The sequence below is a fragment of the Solea senegalensis genome, linkage group LG9, assembly GCF_019176455.1.
Source record: "Solea senegalensis isolate Sse05_10M linkage group LG9, IFAPA_SoseM_1, whole genome shotgun sequence".
NCBI lineage: Eukaryota > Metazoa > Chordata > Actinopteri > Pleuronectiformes > Soleidae > Solea > Solea senegalensis.
In genome coordinates, this window is record NC_058029.1 from 9,686,008 (window position 1) to 9,712,733 (window position 26,726).

Below are 26,726 nucleotides of genomic sequence, written 5' to 3' on the forward strand. Positions count from 1 at the left end.
AGGGTGTGGAGATGGGATGGGAGATGCAGGCTTTAGAGACCACCCACTACACATGCTGGCTGGAACGCAGTCATATTCTGGTGTTTTTAAATGCTTTATCTGGCTGTTTAAGGCAGGCAAACAGTCAATAGAAACGGAACATTCAGCTTCTGTTTTTTTTTCTCTTCTATTCAGTGTGACCTCATTATCTCCTACTCTTAGTTGGATATAACACAACAACAGCCTCTGTCCATCTGTGCAGCACCAACCAGACCTGATGTACAGATAAGATCAGCTCAAAGATATTATCTTATCAATGCGCTTGCAGCAGCTTTAATATCTCATCACTTAATGGTGCATTCACCAAATTAGTTTCACTGCCATAATATCACGTTCACAACATAATCCACTCTTGACTGGGGAACACCCTCTGCATTACACCCAGATGAAAATATCTACTGTGAAACAAACAAGCACAAGCTGTAAAACATTAAGGAAGAGAACTACATTCACTGTCACACTTGAAACTGCAGAATTTCTAATCAAACTTAAAGATCCTTCGCGCTGACAGCATCTTTATGAAATATTTTCCAATGTTTTGTTTTCCTGTCCTTTTCCACTGTATAGTAAAAAAAACAAACTGTACTAAGATAGGCTGCAGTCAACAAACTCGTATTAAATAAAGTCTTGAATCTAAAAGGCAAAGAAAGAGCTTTTTACCCAGCCTAAGCAGAAGAAATGGAAATGACTCACGATCAAGTCACCTACCCAGATCCAGAAGCCAGAACTTGCAGTTGTCAGATTGTCCTCCTTGTGCTGAATCCATGGTGCAAAACGAGTTTAATGACATAAAGGACTCAATTCCACGAGCCATGTCAGTCAAATGACAAGCTTCTGGAATTCTGAAATATCCCCTCACATCACTCTCACAGGAATGTCTTAAAATTCCTCTACAGAACCCGAAATTGAGAGAAAGTATAAAGTCCCATATGGTTAGAAAGAAAAAGTCCAAATGCAGCATTAGAGAGTAGGATGTTTTCTCTCTCTCTCTCTCTCTCTTTCTCTCTCTCTCTCCTCTCTTTGTATCTCCTTCCCTCCCTCCCTCATGAGTGGGCTGCTGTGAGGATATTGGGCAAACCTCCACAGTGCCTCGCCCGTTCCAAAGGGACGTCTGGAGTCATGCAGCACATATACTGTATTACCCTTTGTAGAGGCACCCACTCAGTTTGTGGGGGCGGGAGTAAAGTTTTAAAGGCATTAGGATGCACACAAGTTGTGCAGCATCGTTGGAACAAATAAAGACCCGGTTATAAAACAGGAGTGCAACAGTAAAATGCAACAACATACTCCGTGGTGGGTTACAAATTCCAGGAATCCAGAGGCTTTTTGAGAGCATGAGTTTAGTAGGTACGACTAAATAAACATCATAGGCAACACTTTTTATGTCTTCACTTCGTCTGATAATGTCCGTTTGCACGCTGCACACACTGGAGCATCTATGCGGGCGAGAGGCACAGAGATCACTCTGTTTAAGTGTCTGTTTGTATCTCCGTGGACTCTAAACACACTCTCTCCTGCAACAACACGCACACACACACACACACACACACACACTGGCCTGTATTTACTCGGCTTCTCACAAATTCCGTTTTCACACTGTCATTATGTGAGCACCTTTGCACTCATTTAATTGTGACAGTGAAAACCTGCATGTTAACCTGATTTGCTAAATGGGGGAGGAATTCCAGGAATCAACATGAAAATGTGAAGTGCATGGCAATGAAAGGAATCCAACCCTGATTTAAAAAGGAATGCATAGTTTTGCACAACTTGGGCGACTAGTTAAACACAACCAAACTCTGAGCAAATACTACATGTAAACCACCGTTATTTTGACTTCGCAGACAGTCAGTTCCGTTTGACTCTGTTATTTAAGAAACGGACATCAGGCCCACAGAAAACCATTCATTATTCCCAAAAACCCAGCAGGACACTAAACGTCCCCTCGACTGTCACCCTTCCACAACTCCAGACAAAGTGGCCTACATGGTTGGTCAGTGAGCACAAAAGGCTAACAAAATAGCAAAGATGTTTTTTTTGGTCATCCATGTCTTCCTGCTCCTCAGCAACAGATTTATTTTTTTTGACCACAGCAACCCCTGCAGTGAAAAAGTTCCCCTTTCATTACTCCCTCTGGCCACACACAAACACACTCATACAAAGGGCGCGCGATGCGCAACGAAACCGGGGGAGAGAGAGAGAGAAAGAATCAAGAGCTTCTGTAAGCCAAAGGAGACAATGAAGCTGGAGGGCTGAAGAAATAGGTAGTTGGGAAATTCTACGCTTCCTGCTCTTCTGTAAATCATTCCGCTAATCCCAAAGTTGTGGAGCTCCTTTAACTGCAGTCCATGCAGCCTATAATTTTAAAAGACAAAATCCAGGCGTTCTCATAGCGATTAGAAAGAGGCAGTCAGCAAAATATTTATATTTTATATTGCCATAGAAACAAGCAGCTTTCACCCACTCTTCTATGTTAAAGAGACAAAAGCACCGGCAGCACTTTCTATCAAGACATGATGACAGCGACTCATAACTCCAAACAGGTCTGCATGGAAAAGGTTCTGTATTTTTTTTTGTCACAAGGGGATTATTGAAATAATCTAAACAGTATGCAGCTATTGTAATAATATTTTCTATATGGGTATCAGGAGTCAGGAACCCTACTTTAGAAAAATGGTTTTGATGCCACATGCAGAGTTCAGAGACTTGTACATTCAATGCAAATGAGCACTGAAGCTGCTCTGATGGTGACGACCTCATTAAGTAACCCTCACTTTACTTTAACCCATCTTCAACAAAAACTGAACCTTAATGTGAGCAAAGATTTATTTTGGACTACATAATGGGCTTCCCTAATAAGCAGCCGACTGTTTAAAGGGAGCGGAGTGTACAATGTGCGTCTACGTAAACATTACACGCTTGTAACAATCCAGAGTTACAGTATAATTATGGGAGTTTCATTTCCTGCACGCATAATTCAACACTATTTCTGTAACCACACCTGATGTGATGAGTGAGTGTTGCACTTAATAAGAGGCTGTGTGTATGAAACAGACGCAGATTCTGGCATCATGTCCTCCAGGGCGGCACCCTGACCGGGCCGTGTAGTCTTTTATGTTTGTGGCAGTGGATGGACATGCCACCGCATGTAAAACAAGGGTCTCTGAAACTAATGAGACCTGTGGATGGTAAATGTGCCCGGGAATTCAAAGGTTAAAAAATCATTTTAAAGATGATTAAAAGAGAGCTGTGTAGCTTCACTTCCACAGTTGCATAGCAACACCTAGGAATACATGTACTTTCTTCCGCAAGCAGCTGACTAATGAGAAGGGAACGTTCTACAGGGCAGCGGTGCTATGTTTGCAAACAAGACACCCATTATTTCTACTTATCTGCATGGAGGTGACAAGAAGCAGTTTGGTGAGATAAGTAGATTAAACAGCCTACTTCATACATTAAACAAATCTAATTTTCCTATAGTTCTGTAATGCGAGAATGTGCCTCAACACAACTCCAATGTGGGTAGAATAATGAAATGTAAATAAACCCATAAACCAGTGTTTTTGCCTCTAAAAACCAGTGTATGCAGGTATCGAGCAATGTTATTTGTTGATCCAGATGCAAATCTTCACAGTTTAGAGTTAAGTAGTGAAATTATACATGTTGAAAATCAGCCTCTCTCTGACCAAACACCAGCTACTGCAAATAGTGCCATTGGCTATTTTAGTCCATGCTTGTGTTACACTGGTACACTCTCTCACCACTTTCTTGTCTGCTCAGTGTGAGGATCGTTGTCCCAGACTCCCCTTTTTTTTTAATGTCCGGAGCTGTTGTTCTGTCTCCTTTCTCATCATCATTTTCAAAATCAAAAAAGGCATTGGGCAGAGTTAGGCAGTTTAAAGGAAATATTCCTGGAATCTTACCTTTGTGGTTGAAGAGCCCCTCCATCTCCATGGAGGACCTGGAGTGAGCAATACAGAGCATGGAGCAGGGGACGATGCCCTCCTGGGCGGGAGAGCGGTCCGTGGTCCGCACTAAGCACCAGTCCGGCTTGTCGTGGAGTCGCTCCAGAACCTCCACAGTCTGCCCTCTGCGCACCGTCAGCTCCCCATTTGAGCCACCGTTACTGGCCACAAAGTCGTGGATCACCACCGTCAGCTCACAGCCGCCGGACAGCTGCAGTGAAAGGAGGACAGAATGGAAATCTGTAAAAACTCACTGATACACATACTGTATATAGTAAATGATGATATTTCAGGTCACATGTGTACTTTTCACATTCTCATTGAAACTCTTACAGTCAGAAGACTACTCAATAATCAATAATCCTTTTTGAAAAAGGAACGGGTCTAAATAATTTGGTGCCTTAAGTCAATACATGTGTATAGGAACAGGAAAAAAAACAATAATCATGTGTGATTGATAAACTTAAAAGCTAAACTCACTAAGGTGAAATGAGACTCCTATTGGAGAACAGTGTGCACTCAAAAGTCACTAAAAAGCCCCAAACTAGTGTTGCATTGCTTTAACCTTCATTATTGACTGAAACTTTAGCCAGACATGATATAAACTTGATATATTATACCAAAATTCAACAGGAATGATCATATTCAGTAAAATGAATTCTGCTATCAAACAGACTCAGAGCAAACAACGACTATTCACACACAACATCCTCTGCACAAAGCACAGGTACTCAAGCAGTGCTGTAAAGTAAAAGTTCACATGTGACTCATTCTCACACGGCAGAACAAGACGTCACTCTGACACTCTGACTTTTGTCATCTGCGGTGGAATTAGTCACTTGGCTCTCTGGCTTCTTCGGGACATTTTCCATCTGAAAGGGCAGATGTTTGTTTTATGTATGTATGTATGATCTCTTTGTTATCTTATGCACCAAAATGTTATTGCAAAAAAATTAACATAGCTTTATAACCTTAGCAAATTAAAATCAGCAGTGGGTAGCTTGCAAAGTTACAAGTCCATAGCTCTTCATGAATTATAAGGTGTTTGCATCAGGTGTAGGAACTAAAACAACCTTATTTCAAAGAATTATGAACAATTAATGATGATGATATCAGCATAGGAGCTTTAACTTTATAAATAAAATAATTTCAAGATCAATAATTGTCATTGTATAAATACATAAATACATTTGCTACAGTCAATACCAAGCAGCCTTCAAAGGTTTATGACTGCTTAAATTTAAGGTGTTCCTTATTTATATAATTTTTTTTTCCACAAAATAATGCAAAATCTTTACATGACGACATGTGCAACATACCCGTTTGTAGTGTGGTAAAGCCAAAGAGCTGAGGAGCTGAGAAATGGGATTTGAGCTCCTGTCCTCCAGCCTCTCCATCATTCTCCACTCCCTCATTGCGAGAAAAGTCGCGAGTTTACAGTCCATAAAAGTCTATGGTAATCTAAGATTGCTCTGAATCACGATTAGAAGACACTCACAATTTCAACAGAAGTTTAAGAAGCAAAAACTGTTTCTGTCACTAATAAGTCAAGACTTGCGGAGAAGTCGCAGTCATCCAACAGCACTCCTCTGTGGATGCTTACAATGACTATTATATAATCTCAATTTAAGCTCAAATCAGTCCCTGTCGGGCGTCTCTTCCCCCGGAGTCATGCAGTTAATCCAATCTTGTCGTCAAACAATTTAGCTCACTAATGTCCATATAACAACAAAAAAATACTCCGGCAAGATGGAGGGAAAAAACTGCCCGTCACTCTCTGCTTGAAGCAAAGTGTGAGATCGATCACTGTGAGGACTCAAAACTGTGCTCTCCTGTCTGGCGTACAGACGAGCATCCTCTGTGAGGAGAGCGTGGGAGGCTGAAGCTGCGGACACACACACACACACAGGAACACAGGCACACACTCACACTAACACAAACACGCCACTGTCACTGCCTCCTGAATGAGGGTCCTCACAAAAAAAGGCGAGATAGAGAGAGGCATTCAAAAAGTACGGATGAAACGCAACATTTGCATATGCACGTGTTTCATGGTTTATGCATGCGAGTTTGTGCTAAGTGAGGGCATCAAATACTAATTAACGAGTGACTGTGTGAATAGACACACAGGTCCACACAGGTTGGTGTCACATGAAACAACCACAGCTTTTGTGGTAAACCGTTTGCCTGGCCAGCTACCAGTAAACACGCTAAGTTCATTTTCTTATTTCCCAGATAAAAGTGGGAGTGTATGAGGCTGAGCTGGGGGAACGTCCAAATTAAATGTGAAAACAATGACCTCATTGAAGCAAGCACAGCTGAACTGTATAATAAGTGCAGCATCAATTAAACAGAGGCTTGCAATAAGTGTGCTGGAGCCTGGTGTCTTGTATTGGAAATGACCTTTTCTGGCTAAAAACCTGTCGTTAACCATGGTCACCAGAAACCAGCACCTGGTCCTAATGAGACAGAATCTCATTTCTGTTTGAGGCTGATGATGTTTGAAATGTGGTTAGGTTAAGATTATGGATAAGGTTTTGTTTAGGCTGTGCAAATGATTGTGCAGTGTCCTGAGAAGAATAGCTGCGCAAACCTGTGTGTGTGTGTGTGTGTGTGTGTGTGTATTACAGTTGCTCATACTGAGCGTGGGAGGATTGGCCTTCTGTGGTGCTATTACCAGATATAACCACAGCGCTGTGTCTCTGTTCCTACCGAGATAAAATTCTCTCTCTGTTTCACACACACGCTGATGCACTAACACAAAAACACACAGGGTTTTAGGCTCCGTCAGATGGTCTTCCTCCTAACACAAATTAAATTGTTTCACAGGAAGCAACTTACAGAGAGTCGACACAAGCGGCAGTTTCTGACGATGACGTCACTGTGTGACGCCATGAATGTGACGACGCTGAACGAACTGCGACGAGCGTCGCGCGAAACTGTGACACAATGACAGCAAAAGTTGCGTGGAGACTGTGCGTTTGTGTGTGTGCATCCGTGCTTTGTTTACCTCAAGAGCCTCAAATCCTGGTTCTAAGGAGGCAGAACCTCATTTCTGAGGCTCCAGTTAAAGTGTGTTCCTACCTTGTCACTGTCCAGTGTGTTCTGTGACGTACGAGAGGCAATAGAGATGGTGTCTGGTTGGCTACTGGCGTCTCCCTGACTGTCCAGTTCCTCTCCATCCCTGCAAGCGGACAATATATTTTAAATCATTCCCTTGTTGCCATTATGAGTTATTATGATACATACTGTATAGAGTTTGAGATTCTTATTCTTAAATATACTATACATATATATATATTTGCATTACAGTTGTTGCTGCATACGAAACACTTGACACTGAATCTAATGCTGACAGAAATGCAGTTGCTCACCGTCTGCCTTTATGTTTGGCTGTGGTTGTTTTGGGGATGTGGATGGGTTCCTTCAGAGCTCCGCGCAGGTGAGCAGTTCGCTCCTGAATCACTTCTCGAATGTGCTTGATCCAGTCCTGTTTGTTCTCAATACTTGAAGCCTGGGACACAACACATGATGAGCATTACATTAATTTATTTTCAGCAGCATAATAACCTGAGTCTGTTTTTTTTTTCCCCCTTTTCGCTATCTCACAATAAACCGACAATTCAACAACAAAGGATGTTAACTGCAGAGGTAGTTGCCTTGTTCACTTGACTTGAATAACTAAGTACAATTCTGTCATGGGCCACACTCTGACACAAACTGAATGACAACAACAGTGTCTCCTAAGCTCCACTTAGAGACCCACAGAGACACTGTGGACTTTTAATATCGGCCTTGTGTTTATTCACGTCACAGAGCCAATGTGACAACGCTGTATTTAGCATATGACTGCCGTCATCTGTGTCGTCTCCTCCTCCTTCACTTAGCAACAAGTGGTACCCAGGCTGCTCCGACACGTGGAGATGGCCATTAATAGTTATGTAATCAGAAAGACGCGGTAGAGAATGCAGTCACTGGGATCCACACGTGTCTGTCTTCCTCTCTGTCAAACACACATACAAATGCACGCTCTGAATAAAGCAGTGCTTCTGACTCACTGTGTGAAAACCACCAAGTTACTTGTGAGTTTGGTTTATGACCCATCAACGGCTATGTTAATATTTCTGGGCAATGAGTGAATAAGTACAAGAAAGTAACACTCCACCCCCTACAGGAAGTGAACTTTCTTGGCTGAAGAGAGGGAGCGATGCAGGATTAGTGGGGGAAGACTACAGATATACAGATATGGAGTGGCTCTTTCTTTTTATTGTGTGAAAATCTTGACAGCTCCCACAGAAGGCAAATTATTCTTACTCTATTATTTGTGTTTGCATTTTTTTAAAGGAGGAACAAACACAGTGACAACCAATTCATCTTCAGCAATAAAAGGAACATCTTGATACCTTGAGGACGATCTTGTTGTCCGAGGTCGGGGTCCTGCCCATCCAAAGGGCAAACTTACAATGGTCTCCCTCCACATGTTCTGTCACTCCAAGCTCTGATGTCTGCGAAGGTGAAAACACATGTCAGCAAAAATTGTGCAAGTTTAGCCTCAATAAATATAATTTCTCAGACTGAAGTGTGGACAAAAGAAATAAGGTGCTTTGGGAGACATAGAGACAAAAAAACCATCACACTCAAATTGTATTCCAGAAAAGGCCCTTGTTCGGACTGGGGACGCAACCCCGGACCTTCATGCTGCAAAGAGTGCTAACCACTAAACCAACTATGTGACCCATTGTCTTAACAACTGAACAAAAAGAATATAAATGCTATTAAAGGATATATAAAAAAACAGCATATTACTTACAAAGAGCTTGCTCTTGTAGAGGTATTTGCTACGCCCGTTAGAGTCCTTGACTTCTTTGCTGAAGACCAGGGACATTTCGAACAGGAAGAGGTGTCGGTCACGACCTTTACGAATCAGTGTCTTGGGATCCCAGACCTGGAAGGAGTCCTGGAGTATCAGCTCTCCCTGGGAGTCTATGTTCCCATCAAAGCCTGAAAGGGGAAAGCAATTAAGAAAATGGCATATTTGTATGTGATGTACAAAAATGTTTGTGGGTGTCAAGCGGAGTGATGTTGTTGAGTGAAGTTATGTATGACTCAGCGATGAGTAACTCATGCTGAATGACTGATGTGAGTCCATTCAAGAAGTGAAAGACATCAGACAACAACAAAGTGAGTGAGCGTATACGTGTGCGTTTAAAAACCCTAACCTAGTGATTAGAGATGTGTGTGTGTGTGTGTGTGTGTGTGTAAACCCACCATCCAGCATAGAGAGGTGCATTGCATCGTTGGCTCTCTTGGGGACGCTCAGCATGACTTCAAGACCATCCTTGATCTCACCTTTGCCCTCCTCACAGCAGGTCAACAACTCCTACAACAGAAGCCCCACAAACACATCCAGTACGCAGCATTAGTAGTGTACACTCAGTGACACGTCACACATTATATACTGTATGTTAGAAAATAGTGGCAGAGAACATGTGAAAACAATTACAGTGGAGCAAAGAATTATTAAAAGGCTGAAAAGAGTTTCTCTCCAGTGTTCTGTTCAGGATTTGTTTAAGCTCAATGAAGCATCCTCCCCAAACACTATAACGATATGAACCCTCAGTTTTTACCTCCATGCCAAAACACACAGAAAACTTAATTTAAAGGTCCTAAAGATGAGGAAATGAACTATCTAACAATAATAAAATAGAGAAAGGGGGGGAGAGAGAGAGAGGGCAGGACTGTGGCTAAACCAACACTGTGTTTATGTACAGTACATTGTTAAACTGCAACCAACATTGAGGAAGTGTCACAACAAATTTGGTCTCCTTTGGTTTATTGTACAGGAGGATCGATAACTGGAGTGTTTCCTGTTATATTCTGTACGAACACTGACTTATAGTGACCGGGAGCTGCTTTAGTCTCCAGTTCACAGTTTTGCCATTCACCCATTCACACATCCATACAACACATGTGTGTGCACATTTTCTCGCTAAAATATTTCATACATCATCATTCAGACGCTGGCAACACAGCCCGGAGAAGTCAAGTGTCTAACCCAAGGACACATCTGCATTTAGACCAGCGGAGCTAGAATTCTAACAACCTGTTGAATGACGACTCGCTCTACCACTGAGTCACTGAGTATGTGTGTGTGTGTGTGTGTGTGTGTGTCCTGCTTTTGGGCTACTCTAGCAGAATGTTGTTGAATTTTACATGATTTGAAATCTGGTGGTTAGTAACAGATTTTCTTGTGCAGTGACAAGGCCAGAATAGGACAGATTTATTAAGAAGAGTAATAATAAACAGTTCCTGTGCCATACCTTGAGGAGGAGCTGGTACTTTGTGATTCTCTGGACTGGTTTGATGAGGTAAGATGAGATGGAGTTGGCAAGACGATGCCTTTGCTGGATTTCCTGCGAGAACATAAAAGAGGAAACAGTCTTTCATCATTTTTGGACAATTTCAACTCTCTGTCTTCATGTATTGCGAGATGTATTTACACCAAATGATCAAAGCACAAATTACAGCGGCAGTACAGTACTTGTTGTTACTTACATCAAAGTAGGATCCAGCATGTTCCAGGATGAGCTGAGTGGAGTCGGGCTTGTTCTTACAGTAATTCACATACATTTGGAACTTATCAGCCTGAGGAGAAGAAATAGCATCTGTATTTTACTCATGTGATAAAAGATTTGGTATTAAACATTTATATGGACAAAGTAATAAAAAGCAGAACAAACTGAAATAATAGTTCTCGTACCCAAGTCACAAAACAATGACCGACATCCTCTGGGAGCTGCTCATACTTTTCCAGCTCCTTCAGGAAGATGCTGTAGAGAGACAGAAACATGTGAGTTGACTGGTAAATGTCACATTTCCACCGTTAATTTACATTTCCAAAGATATACTGACTTGTGATGAAACTCGTAGAGATCCTGCATGTTCCCAAAGATGATATGTTCCTTGTTGACAATACCAGGAGGAATCTCCTCCACACCGCTGGTCATCTCCCACAGGTATGTCTGCAGACCACATCAGGAGAGAACAAGTCGTTGAATCGTTTTTCCCGCCTTCATTCTTTGGAAATGAGTTTCGTATAATATTATGTGGTACAGTACTTACATCCATACATTCCCGTAGGTCTCTGACGTAGGTTTTTTCTGTCTGAATCAGCTCAGCCATTATAAATCTGAAAGGTCATGTGACACACACGTGTTGTAGCTTAGTATCAGTCATATATGTGATTATATACGAAAAAGAAACAGCGTGCAACAGGGGTTTTTTTCCCACGAGGAATCATTTCACTCTGCTTTGCAGGTTTCTATATTCTTTGTTACCAACGTTAACATAAGTGGAGCAACCACGAGGGACAAATGGGTGGTGAGACTGTCTGACTTCACATTGCCGTGTGTGGAGAAGGACATTGATACTGAAAAGAGACTAAAGTTCAGCTCTGACTCACACTGCACGGCAGTGGATTTAGCACGGCATAAATCAGAGAGCAAACAGTCCATAATTAACCCTTTTATATTTGAACTGTCCAGGGTGATAAAAAAAAAATCAGTTGGATTAATAATACAATGTTTATCTCCAAGGTTATATATTCTCAGCACATGTCTGCCTGTGGTTTGTCCCTGTGTTTATTATATTATATTTAAAAAGGCCTGTGTCTGTAAAAGGACAGATGTGTCTATTTTATGTGCATTTTATTGCATGGTACTGATACAGTGCACCTGGCCATCACCTGGGTCATCACTGGTTGTGGCAGTGCAAATAGACAGCTGTCTGTCTGTCGCTGCCCTTGTTCTAAAACATTACTGTGATGTGCTTGTATTTGACAGTTTTGCTGTCCGCTTTTCAATGTGCAAGTTTGGCTGAGAAAGTGGAATATGATAGGATCACTGATGTAGGCCTCATGAATCTAAGTAAAATCTCCATTTATCTGCATAGTTGATTGGAAGTTTCATCGTTGATTTTAGTGCCATCCCCAGCATTTTAAACGGCTAAAAATGTGAAGAGTGACAAATGACATGTTTTCATATGTCTGCTAGAAATGACTAAAGAGAAAAAACTGTGATGAAGAAGACACACGTCTGCTGGACTTACTCTTTCCTTCGTGCTGATTTCCTCTTCTCCTCGTTGAGTTCGTGGGCAGCATCCCTTAACTTGACCTCTGACCCGGGAGCACTGGCTGGAATGATGTCCAATTGCAGGTCTTTACTCTGCAAACACAGGCGACAGAGGCTTTTATGTGGCACATAACAGACATGTTATATCAGCAGTTAGCACGTCAATGCATGGGGTATTTGATGTCTCTTAGCACCAGCTCGTTAGAAATAACGGACGAGGATGCTCGATCCTTCATCTGGCAACCTGGCGTAGACTCTCACACTTTTAAAACTAGGATTGCAGTGCAGATATTCATCACATAACAATTATTACTCCAACCTGAGCCATATCATTTTCCCAATACTCATGGGTTAAGTTTCTGTGCTCCTTTCACTACACCGCTTCAGGCTTTTTGATAATAAAATAGAGAACCCTTTGATTTTTACTCACAGCCTTGTTTGAGTCGGAGGAAATGCCAAGCGCCGTTTCCAGGCAGGTTCGATATTTGTCCATGCGGAGAGAGAAGTCCCTGTAGCGTTTGTCCACTGAGGACACCCATTTCTTTATCTCCAGGGCATGGGCGTGCCCCTTGTCACAAAACCCATCCGCCAGCTGGATCAACAGCTTTACCCTCTCTTTGGTTTGCTGTCAATAGAAAGACATTCAGTGAGAAGATAGATGCGACCACAGAGAGGCAATGACAGCAGAGGAAAGGTGGGTAAGAGAGAGGCAGAGGGAGTGTGTGAGAGAGAGAGAGACCAGGGTGTTGCTTGATGGACACAAAAGCTTGTTCTCTAACACAATAACAGTGACACAGCAAAGAGGAACCTGGACAATACACTGCCCAGGGAATGGGCCTCACAGTGAGGCACACACACACACGAGCAGCAGCTTAACTGGCACAATGTTACTCGCATAGACAGATCAGCAAGAAAACATACAAACACACACATACCTTAGCTGTGATCTGGAATTCTTCATGCTCCTTCAACAGCTCCTGTGTGTGGTGAATACTGGAGCCTGTAGATGTGTGTGTGGACAGGTAAAACTCCCCAGTGTCATGGATCCACTCCAGGGCCTAAACACAAAAACAACCAATCACAAGTGAGGACATTTACACTACAGGGGCTTTAGAAAGTCTTAAATAACATAATAAAGTATGATGACCTGGTCGGGGCATAATAACTCCCTTGTTATGAATTCACGGTCAATACAATCACAGCCAACATGTTGTTTATCTGTTAAAACTTACCTTCATCTTTAGATTTGTACTGATGTTAATGTTCCATTGTACAGAAATCTATAATGTCCCCAATCTTGTTCAGTGAAATTCAGTTTAAACCTTTTATTTTGAAAGATAAATTAAACATCTCACCACATCTTCAGTTTACTTTCTCAATTTATTTTGAATTGTCTTGTGACACCAGGAATTATTTGGACCCAGTACTTAAAGTACAGAAAAAATACGTCCATGCCTATGATGTCATCTGCTGTTACTGGTTGAGCACCTTGCTGTATGGCCTGGGCTGTGCTATCCAAAGACCACAAGGGGGAGCCATGTTTACTGTATTTAAACAGTCTTCGATGTGGTGAGGAGGGCGAAGAAGTTTCACTGTCACCAAATTGAAAAGATTTTCATTATCATAATAATTATAATATTATTCTTGAGAGTTCCTGGCTGCTACAGTAATATCAAAACTCAAACCCATCTCACAGGTCCTCATATCATAGAACAATGTCTCCTCTATGTCTCGTTTCATTGAAAAAAATATCAAGTGTTCCCATGACTTGACCTTCCACCCTTGTGTCACTGGAATCTCTTGCTTTGTCTAAAACAAAGAAAATAATTCTAGAGGTTGAAATGTTCAGCACTGCCGGAGGGACAAATTTAATGGCTGGAAACAAACGTAGTGTTTAAGTTTACTGTGCCACATAATGATGGCTGTCTTCAAGCCCGTCTTTGTTGTAAACGTCTGCCAGCTGACATCACGATTTACGTTTGAAACGTATCATTACTGAGAAAACAGACTGCACATTTTATTCAAAAACAAAGACAAAGAAAGGCGGAAGTCACAGCTGTACGATAATGGACAGAAGTAAAGCTGCTGGTTTAGTTCAGTTCAAACAGGATCCAGTCATCAAACAGATTTTTCTTTTTTTTACTGACTCTGTGCTGATTTTGCTAAAACACATCTGACAGAATAGAAACCGGAACATAGAGATACACATAATCAAGCACACACCTGTTTGGCGCTGCGTTCAAACACCACATATTGCTGGCACTGGTCCAGCCTCCGTTTCCTCATGGTCCAGAAGTGGAGCACTCTGTTCTCTCTCTGCAGCAGCTCATTCAAGATATCTGAGTAAACAACATGTTTACTGTACATCAGAATGATACAGTAACACACAAGCAACCTTTATTCATAATTCTAAGAATAAATTAAGAAATTATGAATGGAATTTGTTAACGAAGTGTAATAATGATGAGATGAAGAAATGATGAAGGTGATACTCAGTATGTTCACTTACTCTTAACTTGAGTCTCTGGAGCTTTGACATGGGACAACATGCCGGGCATGTTGACACTGTTTCTGTGCAGGTACTTCAGGAAGACATCGGCGTTACGCCTGGCTAACGTACAGGCCTGTAAGTACACAGAATGACAACAGACACTATTAACTCAAGATTTCACATCTTTTCTCATGTGAAAAAAAAACATGTTTTTGTCCGTCTCACCTTGAGGAAGGCCTCTTTCTGCTCCAGATGTTTGCTGATCATGGGAGTGACATGGTCGGACTCACTGTTAGGGCCCAGTTTATCAGCACCTCCACACCAGTCTTCTTCTCTCTTGTACTCCTGCTCCAGGCTTTCCAGCACACTGCACACCTGAAACATGTATAACATCGAACATAGAACTGCTGTGACACCAAACACACACTTTCACGCAAACCAATGCAACTGCGAAGAATTTGAGTCTCATCATGTAACACAACCTAAACAAACTGGTATACCTCACCTTAACCACTAACCAGTAAATCCTAACCTTAACCAAACCACAATTCAAACATTACACATTAATCCAGCTCCTCAGAAATGAGGTTCTGCCTCATTTGGACCAAGCTTTGAACAAATACAAGAACACACAGACACAAACCTGCTCAGAGGTCTTGTAGAAGGCCACAGAAGCATTAACCAGCTTGAGCCTGTCCTCCATCTTCAGCATCAGCTGCTGCCAATGGTCGGCCACCTTCAAAAATCAAACAAAAGAAATCCATTTTTGCCACTTCCATCTTTATCAAGCTACCGCACTGTCATCACTGATATCCTTGGGTTGTTTTTCTTGGTGATGTGTTGAATCGTACCTTTTCTGCACATTCTCTGATCATGTCCATATCATAGTGGTTGGCCTGGAGTAAGGCCTCCGCCTTCTGCTGCACCTGCAGTGCACTCTGATGTGTTTTCTGCATATGGTATAAAGTTGGTTTAAAAGAGAAAAAAAAAAATTCTTTATGAACTTCTACATCAAAATGATTGAGTCAAAAATATAATCGCAGCTCCCATTATTAGCCCCTGCAGAGCAGTTAGGTAGTTTGTGGCAACAGAGGAGAGATTCAATAAAGGGTCTGATTGGAGCCTTGTCAATGATTGCTTTGGTGTAAGAAAGAAAAAGACTGGTAATTTTTGTGAAAAAGGCTTTTGATTCCTGCACTTAAGTGAAGATGAACAACAGGAAATAAAAGATGAGTAAAGGATTTCCTGTCAGTAATGGCACGGGTGTTAAAGTTCCAGTCTGAGGTAAGAAAAAAATCATAAAACACAACTTCCTTCTGGATCTGTGTCCATGTGAGCGCTGCAGAAGTAGGTCAGGTAGCAGCTTGCATTCAAAATGAGCTCGGGCTGACAAGAGTTCAAAGAAAATGCACCCCAGAGCTAATCTGTGGTAAAGAGGAAATAAAGACGAACAAGGACGCAGAAAGACGAAAGAGAGAGGCAGCGACGCAGTTATACATTATTCCATTTCATGTGCACCTTATGATAAGGAGGGAGGAGGTACACTGTATGCAGACGTGAACCTGAAAAGTGTTAAGACTTAAGAATGAAGCGCGATGAAGCAGCACAGGTCCAAAAGTGGTAAACGATGTGAGGAGAGAGAGAGAGATGAAGAATTTAGCGAGAGGAAATGAGTCGATAGGAAACAAGAAGGAAGAGGGGGGAAAAACATTTTACCTCTATTGCATGTTGGAATTGTTCATGTTCCTTCTGCAGTTGTTCGGCTTCTTGAAGCGAACTGGCTGTGATCAGACCAGCGTTCAGCATGGACTCTCCATTACGGATCCATCCCAGCACCTACAACACACACACACACACACACACACACACACTCTTGAGGACCAGTGGAAGTTGATTTACTTTACAGTTTTGCAAATGACCTATTCACACACCACCATGAACACATCAGCACGTAGACTAAAGGAGCTGGGGATCAAACGTCCAACGTTCCAGTTGGAAGATGACCTGCTCTATCTTATGACCGACAGCCAAATACAATGATTTTCAGTGTGTGTGAGTTGGGTTCAATTCATTAAGAAATGTACTTATCACTTGCAAGAGTATCCTGCACTCCATGGGATTATCTTTATTGCTTCCTCGGTCCATAAAAAATACAATTTAACTTCTATCCTCCCTCTAAAATATCTTAAATCTCGAGGAACTTCATGGTAAAGTAAAGGTTAATTTAACACTACTTGCTGCTTGTAGTTATCTCTGAAAGACACCCGGCTCTTCCTCTGACTCAGCCTGCACATCTGTTATGTGGGAGACGAGCAGAGGTGCAGAAAAAAGCGATGATGCAAGCCGCACTCCAACTGTTGTGTTTCAACAGCACTCGACGGGGCTAACGTTTCAACTGCCCTTTCAATGGCCCGAGGCGAGACAGGCATGAGTGTCGGCTGCCGAATATCAGAGACGTGTGACTCAAATATGCTGAACAATCAGCAGCATCAGCATTAATGAGCGCATATATGACTCACTGACATGGCATGCAGTGCAGTTAGATTTACGCAATATGTCATCTGCAGTACTGTACTTATTACGTTGACTTATATCCCTCATTCTCCAGCGCTGCCAGTGACACACATTAACGAGCAACTATCGAGACACAAGGAAACACACCAACAATTTCTAGCATACTGTAGGTTGCTGTAACAGACGCTATCTGCATTTGTAACACTGCCGCTCTGTGGGCAGAGGAGTAAAAATAACACTGTGGCATCACACCCTCATTAGTCAGATCTGTTTTAATCAGGGCTTCCTCGGAAATGTTTCGCTGCAGGAATAATATTTTGAGGAATAATTTCAGTCTTAAGCGTTTGCCACCATTAATAAACAGTGTTTAGTTAAAACCGTAGTGTCTAATGAGTTGACATGATGCCGATTAAACTCGGCACAACGCTCTCCGTGTTTCTCAGTAAAGCGATGCTTAGATCTTGTGTGCGTAAAGCTTTGAGAAGGTTTGAGTATAAACTCTAGTAAATAACGATGACTAGATAAATGGCGACAAATGAGATTAAGAATTAGCATCAATTTCAATGATGAAACAAAGCATATAATTCATGTGACACTGTTTCTGCTCACATCGACAAACACAAAAACAAGCAAAAGGTGCACACTGCAGCTTTAACTCTAAGGCACAGAACAGCTGTTTTTCAGCCACATCACTATGACAACAAACCTTGTTTTGTTTTTCTTTTTGTTTGTATCATATTCGACTACTAAATAAATAAAATGATGACAGGACATGATGATAAGCTGAGAAATGTATTTTTCATCAAATCATGTTTTTTCTCCAGTCCATGTTTTTGCTGTAATCCCGAGTTCCTGTTCATCTCACATTCTCGGTGAACCTCAGCTCAAAATCTACTGCCCCGCATCAATCTGTCTTCTCCCCAAAAGTTGGAGGCAGATAAAATCAGATTAAATACCATGAGAGAGAGAGAGAGAGAGAGAAGAGTAAAGGAAAAGGAAGGAGTGTGGCTGTTGACACTGGATGAGTCACTTGTCCATGCTCCTGTACAGACAGAACATACTGGAACTGTCTTACTGCTTCACCACACTTTACTGTTACAGTCATAAATGTCAGTTTGACCTCTGTCAACCTCGACAAAAAAAGCAACATCCAGTAGGTAATCTTTCTCCTTAGTTCTTAACTCTCCATAGTTATAATATTTAAATGTGCTTTAAGTTTTTTTCCACTCCAATGATTTAAAAAAACACACATTTTCAGAGAATAATAAGTAAATAGGTCCTTTATAACTTTCTTTTATGTCCGCCCTTTCTTTCCTCCTTTTACTTTTCCCACAGGTCGTACATACCTGTTTGACCTCAGCCTGTAAATGTCTTAACTGGACACACTGCTCCAGGTGTCTCCGGTGCTGCTCCGCTGCCAGATCCAACTCCTGCTGCTTCTCATGGAGGAATTCCAGCAGGTCCTGGACTCGAGTGGCCATGTCCACATCTCTGTCGCATAACAGCTCCACACCTACACACATTTCAAGACATCACAAATGAAGTTTTCCAATTATTTTTTTTGCCAAATTGTTCTCTTTATAATTAGTTTTTATCATAGCTTATGATTTGCTGGCCCTTGCTCACAATTTTATTCCTGTATTTGCAGTAGCTGTGTTGTCTACTAGACTTGACTAGTGACTAGTAAGTTATTGTCATGGTAAGACCAGCTGCACAGGTAGCTCTCGCATGTATGTCCTCACTAATTGAGCATTGTTTCTTCCAGTAGCAGACGGCTTCGGTGGCCGACTGCAGAGTCAGATTTTTTGCATTACGTCAGCTAGATTTGTGTTGTGTCACTGAAACACTGCAATAACAAAGCAGGTATGAGTCTGGTGCATGAGCAGTTGATGGATGAGAGACAAAATCTTCTTGGACAAAGTAGACGTGTCTTTTGTTGCCGCCTGCTCTCTGTATTTTTTTTGTCCAGCTTCCAGGTATTTACTCTCTCACTGCTCTAGTTAGTCGAGTTAGTGTCAATGAACCTGTCAATGAATGTCCAGCACTCGCTCCAGCTTTTGAGGGTTTTGATGAGAGCACAGACAGTATCAGCTGTGTTTCTGGATATAGCCACCTTTTCCAGACACCTACTATACAGGAATTTTCTTTTTTTGTAATCTTATTTATTGATGGGACTCATTCTTTCTCATGTATGCTATTTGGTCAACACATCACACCAACAGATTCATTTAGAGATATACAGTAAGTAACCTATGCATGTATTCATGTGTGTGGTGCATTTAAATTCTGTGACTGTATAATTATTAGGAATGAAAAACGGTATCAGTCCGATTTTGCTAACTGGATCAGATATAAAATCTAAAAATCATATATCACATGCTTCACAATGCACATACTGTAAAAATGCAAGTTGAATTCTTCTTTTTTGGGAGAAAAATATTTGTTCCACAGCTGGAGAATTGTGTCTTTGACATGACGCAGCACAAATGTGTTCATACGTTCATAAAAGGTCTAAAATCTGACCAATATCGAGTTTGTGATGTCAGTATTAGTATTGGACACATACAAGTGGTTACGTCCCATCCCTAATAATAAATAAAAATAGTGTTCCCTCACTTACCTGAGGCCTGCACCTCTGTGACATACTGCAGCAGCTCTTGTCCCTGGTGGATGACGTCAAAGGTGAGGTTGTTCATGGTGAGCGCTTTGTCTGCATGATGCTGCAGCCTCTGCTCAGCCAGTGTCAGGTCTTCTGTGTCAAAATCACTCATCTGCTGCGACAGCTCCTCGTTCCATGACTCCAGGTCTGAGATGATCTGAGAGGGAGCCGTGAAGATAAAAAAAAAAATAAAAATAAAAATAAGCCCAAGAAATAAATGATGCCGTTCAATTAGTTTGAGGATTATAGAAACAAGTAAATGAGTGAATTTCACCCACGATTTTGGGGCACAATTAAATTGTAAATGAAGCGAATTAAGTGTAATGCACAGCAAAATAAATTAATAATAAATAAAATAGCACAGGCATTTAATTAGCCACATGATTAAGAAAATAACTGAATAGCAAGTCAGACAGTTTATAGTAACTCCTGTAATCCAACACTGTCTGTCATAATAAAGGATAACACAACACACTGCTGGTTAAGCAGCTGTACTGAGATGTCAGTGCTTGTCTCTAACTGCCCACGCAGACTGAATCATGATAATATGAGCACCATGATCTGAACAACATCCAGCCCAGTCTCTTTCCCTTTAAAAAAAACAACCCAAAAACTGAATTTATTCACCTCTTTCCCTGAGGCAACTGGAATTAATAGAACTACCTGTCACATACTGATAAATAGGCCTCTATTTAACAGTACTGCAGAGGGTATTATTGAAAGTGAATGACTTTATAAACAGGTATTACTCAAATAAATGACTTTTGTATGAGTATACTTGTTGTGAATTCAGAGACTGTAGTGACGCCTCCCTGTTACCTGGTTTGCTCTGTTTGTCATGGGAGTTTGCAAAGCACTGTCAAATCAGTGTTTGCTCATTTGCAACAATCTGTGCCAAAAATGATGATGATAAAAAATGTCACGTGGGTGATTCCTAAAGAGTAGACTAAGCAGCTTTTCTTTTCCTCAAATTCTCAGGTACTTCTTCAGATTTGAACTGACACAGTTGACATACTGTATGTTGGAAATCAAGAATGCTTCAGATGAAGGTTTAATGTATGATGTTGGAACACTTAAGTATGTGGTAGAAAGACATTGAAAAAATGAACCTGTACTATTGTAATTGTAACTTGTCTTTGTTACTTTGTATCTTCTTTCTCCCACTTGCTCCATATTCATTAAGTCACCTCTTCTCTCATCTCATGAATTTTAACACAAACTCAAAACGCCAGGAAGATGCAAGTAATTCCAAAAATACCTAACCCTAGAAAACAGGCAGATCGCAGAGTGTCTCCTTTAACCATGATTGATGCAAGTGAAGAAATATCCTCTACATGAGGAAATTGTTTGTGTCTCGAGCTAGGTTTATTACAAGTCTTATTGGTTATTCAAAGCAACAATGAAACTACAGAGAAAACAATATAGAAATGTCTATTTCATAAATGGGAAGTTCTCGGTGCTCTGCAGCCTCTGAGAGAATGTGTATATACAAAACCTAAGATGAATCTATTTCGCAATAAAAACATTGTTCTCTCTCTCTCTCTCTCTCTCTCTAGATACAAAAAGAAAATGTTTTCTTTGCAACTTTATACACCAGGACTTGATGTATAATCCAATACTGTGCGTTTGTCTCTGCACAGAGACAACACAAATCCTATCAAAATACATCGACAAAATAATAAATAAATAAAAATATCTATGACAGTATGAGCCCTTAAGTAGACACTTACCATGCGCTCATCTCCACTATGCTCTCCTCTCCGCTTACAGTTGAGTAAAATGCCCTCCGTGTGCACGAAGACCATTTCCTTTGACTTCCAACTAATGGAGGAGACAAGACTCCTCTTGGACTACATATGTTTTTGTTTTCTCAGTGGTGCGCAGGGATACACAGCTCATCACCAGAGAAGAAAGCACTGTAAGACGAGCATATGCCTCACCTAAACTCCCGCCCTAACCTAAGACACACACCCCCAGTTAAGCCAGGAGGGAGTGTCATGGTGTGTGTGTGTGTGTGTGTGTGTGTGTGTGGAGGGTGTGGAGGGCAACAAATGCCTCCTACACCCATCTTCATACTTGAGCACTGTGTCATATTAATCCTGTGTTGATGTGCGTGCACACATGTGAGGGCGTTAGTCTTAGTTTGATGTTCAACATGAGTGATGAGCAGATTCACTACCTTTCCCTGACCTAACACACACACACACACACACGTTTGTGCTTCATTCAAAGTGAGGACCATCATAGACATAATGTGTTCCCTAACCCCTTGCCCTAACCTTACCCATCACAACTAAGTACTTAACACTAACCTTTGCCCTAACCCTAACCTAAACCCAACTCTAACCCCAGCCCTAAAACCAGGTTTTAACCCCCAAAAATCCCTAGAGATGTGAGGACCAGCCAAAATATCCTCACTTTCACAAAATGTCCTCTGTATGGTTTACACAATTTCTGGTCCTCATAAAGCCACAAATAAAAGAACACACACAACTAATATAAGACAGTTATTTCAGGCTCCACAAAGTTGTGGCATGCTATCTATTGGCATAAAGTGGTGTAGAATTCACGCAAAAGGCCAACTTGTAACACAACACCATACCGTATAATAAAGTGGATCATATATCATCTTCAGTTGTGCTTAGTGCCCATATATTATATTCACATATTACATCTACAAGGAGGCTGTCTACCGGTGTTATCTCCTCCAAAGCAAAGGCTGTACCTTGAAGGCACTTGGTGCAGACAAATATAGTTGTCATTTGCAACCAATAGAAGAGTGAATGTGCTGGTTGATAAGAGAAATATTAATTAATTCATTCTGCTCCACATATCCGTTTAAGCGTTGCTTGGGGAGCTGGAGCCAATCCCAGCTGACATGGGGTGAGAGGGCACTGGACTCCAGTCTCCAGACTACCACGGGGCCAACAAACAGAAACACAACGATTACTTCAGAGTCTACATTTATTAACAATCTGCATGTGTTTCGACTATGGGAGGAAGCTAAAGTACCCAGAGAAAACCCACGCACACACAAGGAAATCATGCAAACCCCACAAAAAGCTCCTTGTTGATACAAGTAACAGAAACAAAATAGAGCAAATACAAGGTGCCGGGCATCAAAGTCAGGTTTCAGAACTGGAGTTTGTGCATTCAAATCAATTTCATGGAGCGTAACACGTATGTACTCCAGGGGTACTGTGGTACTGTGATCATTGCTGAAAAACCATTTACATAGACACACGGTTTTACTCATGCACCACAGGCTCACTATGTCAGCAGCAATTACCTTTCATAACCCTCCTATTTTTACTTACATTATCAATGAATGTAAGCCTGGATCTCTGCTCTATAAGCTTTGCCTCTAAAATGACTAAATCTAATTTACCCGTTAACATAGTTTGACTCAGCAAATGTCATTTTAATGACGATGATAAATATCACAAGGGTGACCAAAAAACATTTTTAATGGGGAATCAACGTATCTGAGCACCAAGTGAGGAAAGAACTGGCTGGCATAGTGGGACATTAAGATATTAGCGATACGGTCGGTGGGACTGGACACTGATTAGAGAAAAATGGGAATGAGTCAGTGCATTCAATGCATCAAGTGGAACTTAACACTGTGGATTCAACCCAGCTTTGAAGCAGTGGATCCTCTCAACAAGACTATATTTTATAACATTACACGGTTCAGGATTTTTAGGCGTATCTGAAACAATATGGTTGCATGGTGTACCAGAGCCATAGTTAGCATAACTCCTCCTCAAACTCTGTAAAGATATAAAAACCATATAAAAAGTGTGCATTATCAGCTGTTAATCTATTCACTCATGAGTAACTGCACCTTCTAACACAAATGTGTCTTCCCTCAAAATTGTTTTCTTGCTCTATTAACTGCATGAATCTTTTTACCATCTTTAACTCTCCCAATTTTCCACTGCAGGATAGCGCAAAAAATAAATATGCATCCTATACACACACACACACACACACACACACACATACACACACACACACACACACACACACACACACGCACACGCACACACACAGACAAGCCTCTTCAATCTCCCGCCTACTCACATCAATGGCATCTCTTTCAAAGATGCGGAGCTGGAGGAAGAGCTCCAGTTTGATCTTCCTTTCCTGGAACAGCTCCTCCATCTGGCCCTGAGCCTCATCCAGCTGCTGCAGCACACTCTCAATGTGAGCCATGGAGCTGTTGTGTGGAGTCTTGTTGCTCGAGATGGCCGAGTCTCTATAGGGATACATAAACACAGGTGCAGTGGTTTAAGGCATCCAAAAGAAAGTGGAAGAAAATCATCATTTGCCTTATAGTTTGAGGATTTGTAGCCTAGTACTTTACAGTCACACAATGTCAATGTCTTATTATTATCTGATAATTATTGAGGCCAAGGGCTTCAAAAAAACATAGTCCCCCTCTGAATTTGCACCGCTCTCAGTAGACCACAAGTAACAGGTTACTCATCCCACGTGCAATATATATACTGTATATATAACTTGAGATATATAAAATATCTCAAGTTCCATCCTTATATATCCGTTTATACTGTAAATATCAAGCCCATACTGTATATCCTGACAACTGTCTACAATGTACATTCTATTGTAACTTTTTACAGTCGTATTGTACTTTCACATAATGTGTAAATGCATTTTTATTATTTATTACCTCTTGTCTTCACTGCCTTTTGTTGCTGTGACAATGTAAATCTCCCCACTGTGGGACTAATAAAGGACCATCTTATCTTACCTTATCTTTACCCAATTGAAATAATATCATCTGTTAACAAATGGCAGCAGATATAGTTACAAAACTACACATTTGCTCTTGTCATGATTTATATTCTGATACATGTATGCTGATATGTGAATTGGGTCTCCATAGTTTGTCATATTTAAAAAGTGTGTCACCATTTAAAAAAACGTTTGGGAAACACATGAACACTACATGAATGTGACCTCCACTGCTGTACATTAAATGTTATACAGACTTTAGCATAGCACTGGATAACAATGTTACCTGAGTTGCTGGATGAGGTCCTCTCCCTCTTTGATGACATTGACAGTAGCCTGCAGGGTGGTTTGCTGCTGCTGGCCAAAACGTTTGATCAGGTCCTGCACCGCCTCCACCGACTCGGCGTACACATCATCCAGCAGCTCCTTCTGAAGCTCCTCCAGCCACGTCCACAGCTAAAGAGATTGACAGAACAGGCAAGCTGCTTAAAACGCTGTGTGACACATGGTAATGGAGACCAGGGCAGAACCACGGCGGGCAGTGAGCTGAATATAACATATGAGAATTGGGGAAAAAAGGAAGAAAAGATGCCACATGGATGAACACAGAATGATTAGAAACAGGAATTATAATCCAACTAGTTCTGTTGGTGTTTTGTGAATGGTCATCTTCATACCAGATTAGCCATCTGGGTGACACTGGCACAGTAACCAGAAGGCAGGAGTGAGACCCAAACACCAACTGTTTGTCTACCACTCATACTGTAAGTATCATTATGATCATCAGCCTGGTAACATACATGCAAAATAAAACAGGGAAGAATTAAAGGTCCAGGGTGTAATTCATAATAAATAATTGGTAGGTGTATGACACCTCCACTCAGTCCTCTGTGTGCGAGGGAGAGAAAAAAAACAATATTACAGTATCATAAGTAATGATTGAAAGTCACAGGGGAGTGGTCAAATTGAAAGGACTCCCCACTCACCTATGCATGAAAATCTGTTAATAAAGGTGCCGTGTGCAAGATCATCTAATGGTGAGACTGTAACAACCTCACTCAACTCATCGGGGAACTACAGTGGCCTTTACATGCCAGAGAGGCTCCAAAACACAAAATGCACCCTGACCCCTAAACACTTAAGTATGTTTAAAACCAATTATACACTTAAACATACGTCAGCTTAGGTGGAGTGAATTTATTTGTCTACTAAAGCCAGTGTGGATGAACCCCCTCTCTTCAGTACAGTGCTTGCTGCCTCTCATGCTGGACGGCATCCAAAGGCTTCTACAAGTCAAAGAGGTGATGGCCAAGAAGGTTGGACACACACAGAGTTTCACAAACACACACACACACACACACAGAAACCTGCAGCAGTATGAGCTGACAGATGGGGCGAAGGCGATTAGTCCATATGGACATTAAAGACTAGCTTCATTAATAACACCATGTGTCTATGACAGACTCTGGTTCTCTGTAAACAGGATGCAGTGTTAACACATGTAAAGCTCTGTCGGTGCAGGGAGAGAGATTTTAACATACATGTACAGTGGGCAACCTTCACACTGTGAGAGGAATCGGGAGAGTGGGCAGCGATTAGTATGTTTCAGCATATTGCTGCTTTTATCAGTTCTTTTTAAACAGTAATACGAACATTTAAATACTGATTGTCATAATCGCAGTGAGGGACAGGGTGGATTGCCTTTGATTTGTGTAAACACTGGTGCTACAAGGAAAAAGAAATGCACATGAGACTTCAACAGCTAGCAAAATGTGGGGCAAATTTAAAATAAGTGGGAACATTTAATTGGGAAATGAGAAAAACCTTCCTTACTTTATACATAATTACTGGTATAGATGTTCACCTTTGGGCAAAACAGAGGAGACGTATTGATGGTGAAAGGGACTAATGTGTAGGAGAGGAGAGGAGAGGAGATACACACCTCTTTGACATGCGTGTGGAAGGCGACAGACATGTCCAGAAGGACCTTGCGCTGCTCGACGCGCCGCACAAAGTCCTGGATGCGATCCTCGAGCTGGTGGGCAGCCTGGTAAATTTCCTCTGGGTCACACTCTCCAGTCTGAGCTAGCTGCTCTGCTGCCTCCAGCAACTTGTCCGCATTAGTGTAGGTATTCTGAAACATTTACATTAAGTGCGATTAAATTGAC

General features: G+C 41.4%; 1 protein-coding gene across 5 annotated transcripts in view; it reads right to left on the reverse strand.

The window, feature by feature from the left end:
- The window catches only part of triob (trio Rho guanine nucleotide exchange factor b), an 83,537-nt gene that overhangs the window by 17,084 nt on the left and 39,727 nt on the right, over positions 1-26,726 (reverse strand). For all 5 annotated transcript variants that reach the window (XM_044033655.1, XM_044033656.1, XM_044033657.1 and 2 more), the window contains 25 exons: positions 26,501-26,692; positions 24,845-25,014; positions 23,884-24,058; positions 19,759-19,954; positions 18,485-18,651; positions 16,341-16,460; positions 15,476-15,574; positions 15,268-15,360; positions 14,850-14,999; positions 14,643-14,757; positions 14,357-14,472; positions 13,069-13,191; positions 12,564-12,758; positions 12,111-12,226; positions 11,127-11,193; positions 10,917-11,026; positions 10,765-10,834; positions 10,560-10,649; positions 10,325-10,417; positions 9,273-9,384; positions 8,815-9,005; positions 8,408-8,509; positions 7,379-7,518; positions 7,089-7,188; positions 3,963-4,215 (listed from right to left, as the gene is read on the reverse strand). In XM_044033655.1, the coding sequence (XP_043889590.1) occupies positions 3,963-4,215; positions 7,089-7,188; positions 7,379-7,518; positions 8,408-8,509; positions 8,815-9,005; positions 9,273-9,384; positions 10,325-10,417; positions 10,560-10,649; positions 10,765-10,834; positions 10,917-11,026; positions 11,127-11,193; positions 12,111-12,226; positions 12,564-12,758; positions 13,069-13,191; positions 14,357-14,472; positions 14,643-14,757; positions 14,850-14,999; positions 15,268-15,360; positions 15,476-15,574; positions 16,341-16,460; positions 18,485-18,651; positions 19,759-19,954; positions 23,884-24,058; positions 24,845-25,014; positions 26,501-26,692 (3,355 nt within the window). The remainder of the gene's footprint in view (positions 1-3,962; positions 4,216-7,088; positions 7,189-7,378; positions 7,519-8,407; positions 8,510-8,814; positions 9,006-9,272; positions 9,385-10,324; positions 10,418-10,559; positions 10,650-10,764; positions 10,835-10,916; positions 11,027-11,126; positions 11,194-12,110; positions 12,227-12,563; positions 12,759-13,068; positions 13,192-14,356; positions 14,473-14,642; positions 14,758-14,849; positions 15,000-15,267; positions 15,361-15,475; positions 15,575-16,340; positions 16,461-18,484; positions 18,652-19,758; positions 19,955-23,883; positions 24,059-24,844; positions 25,015-26,500; positions 26,693-26,726) is intronic.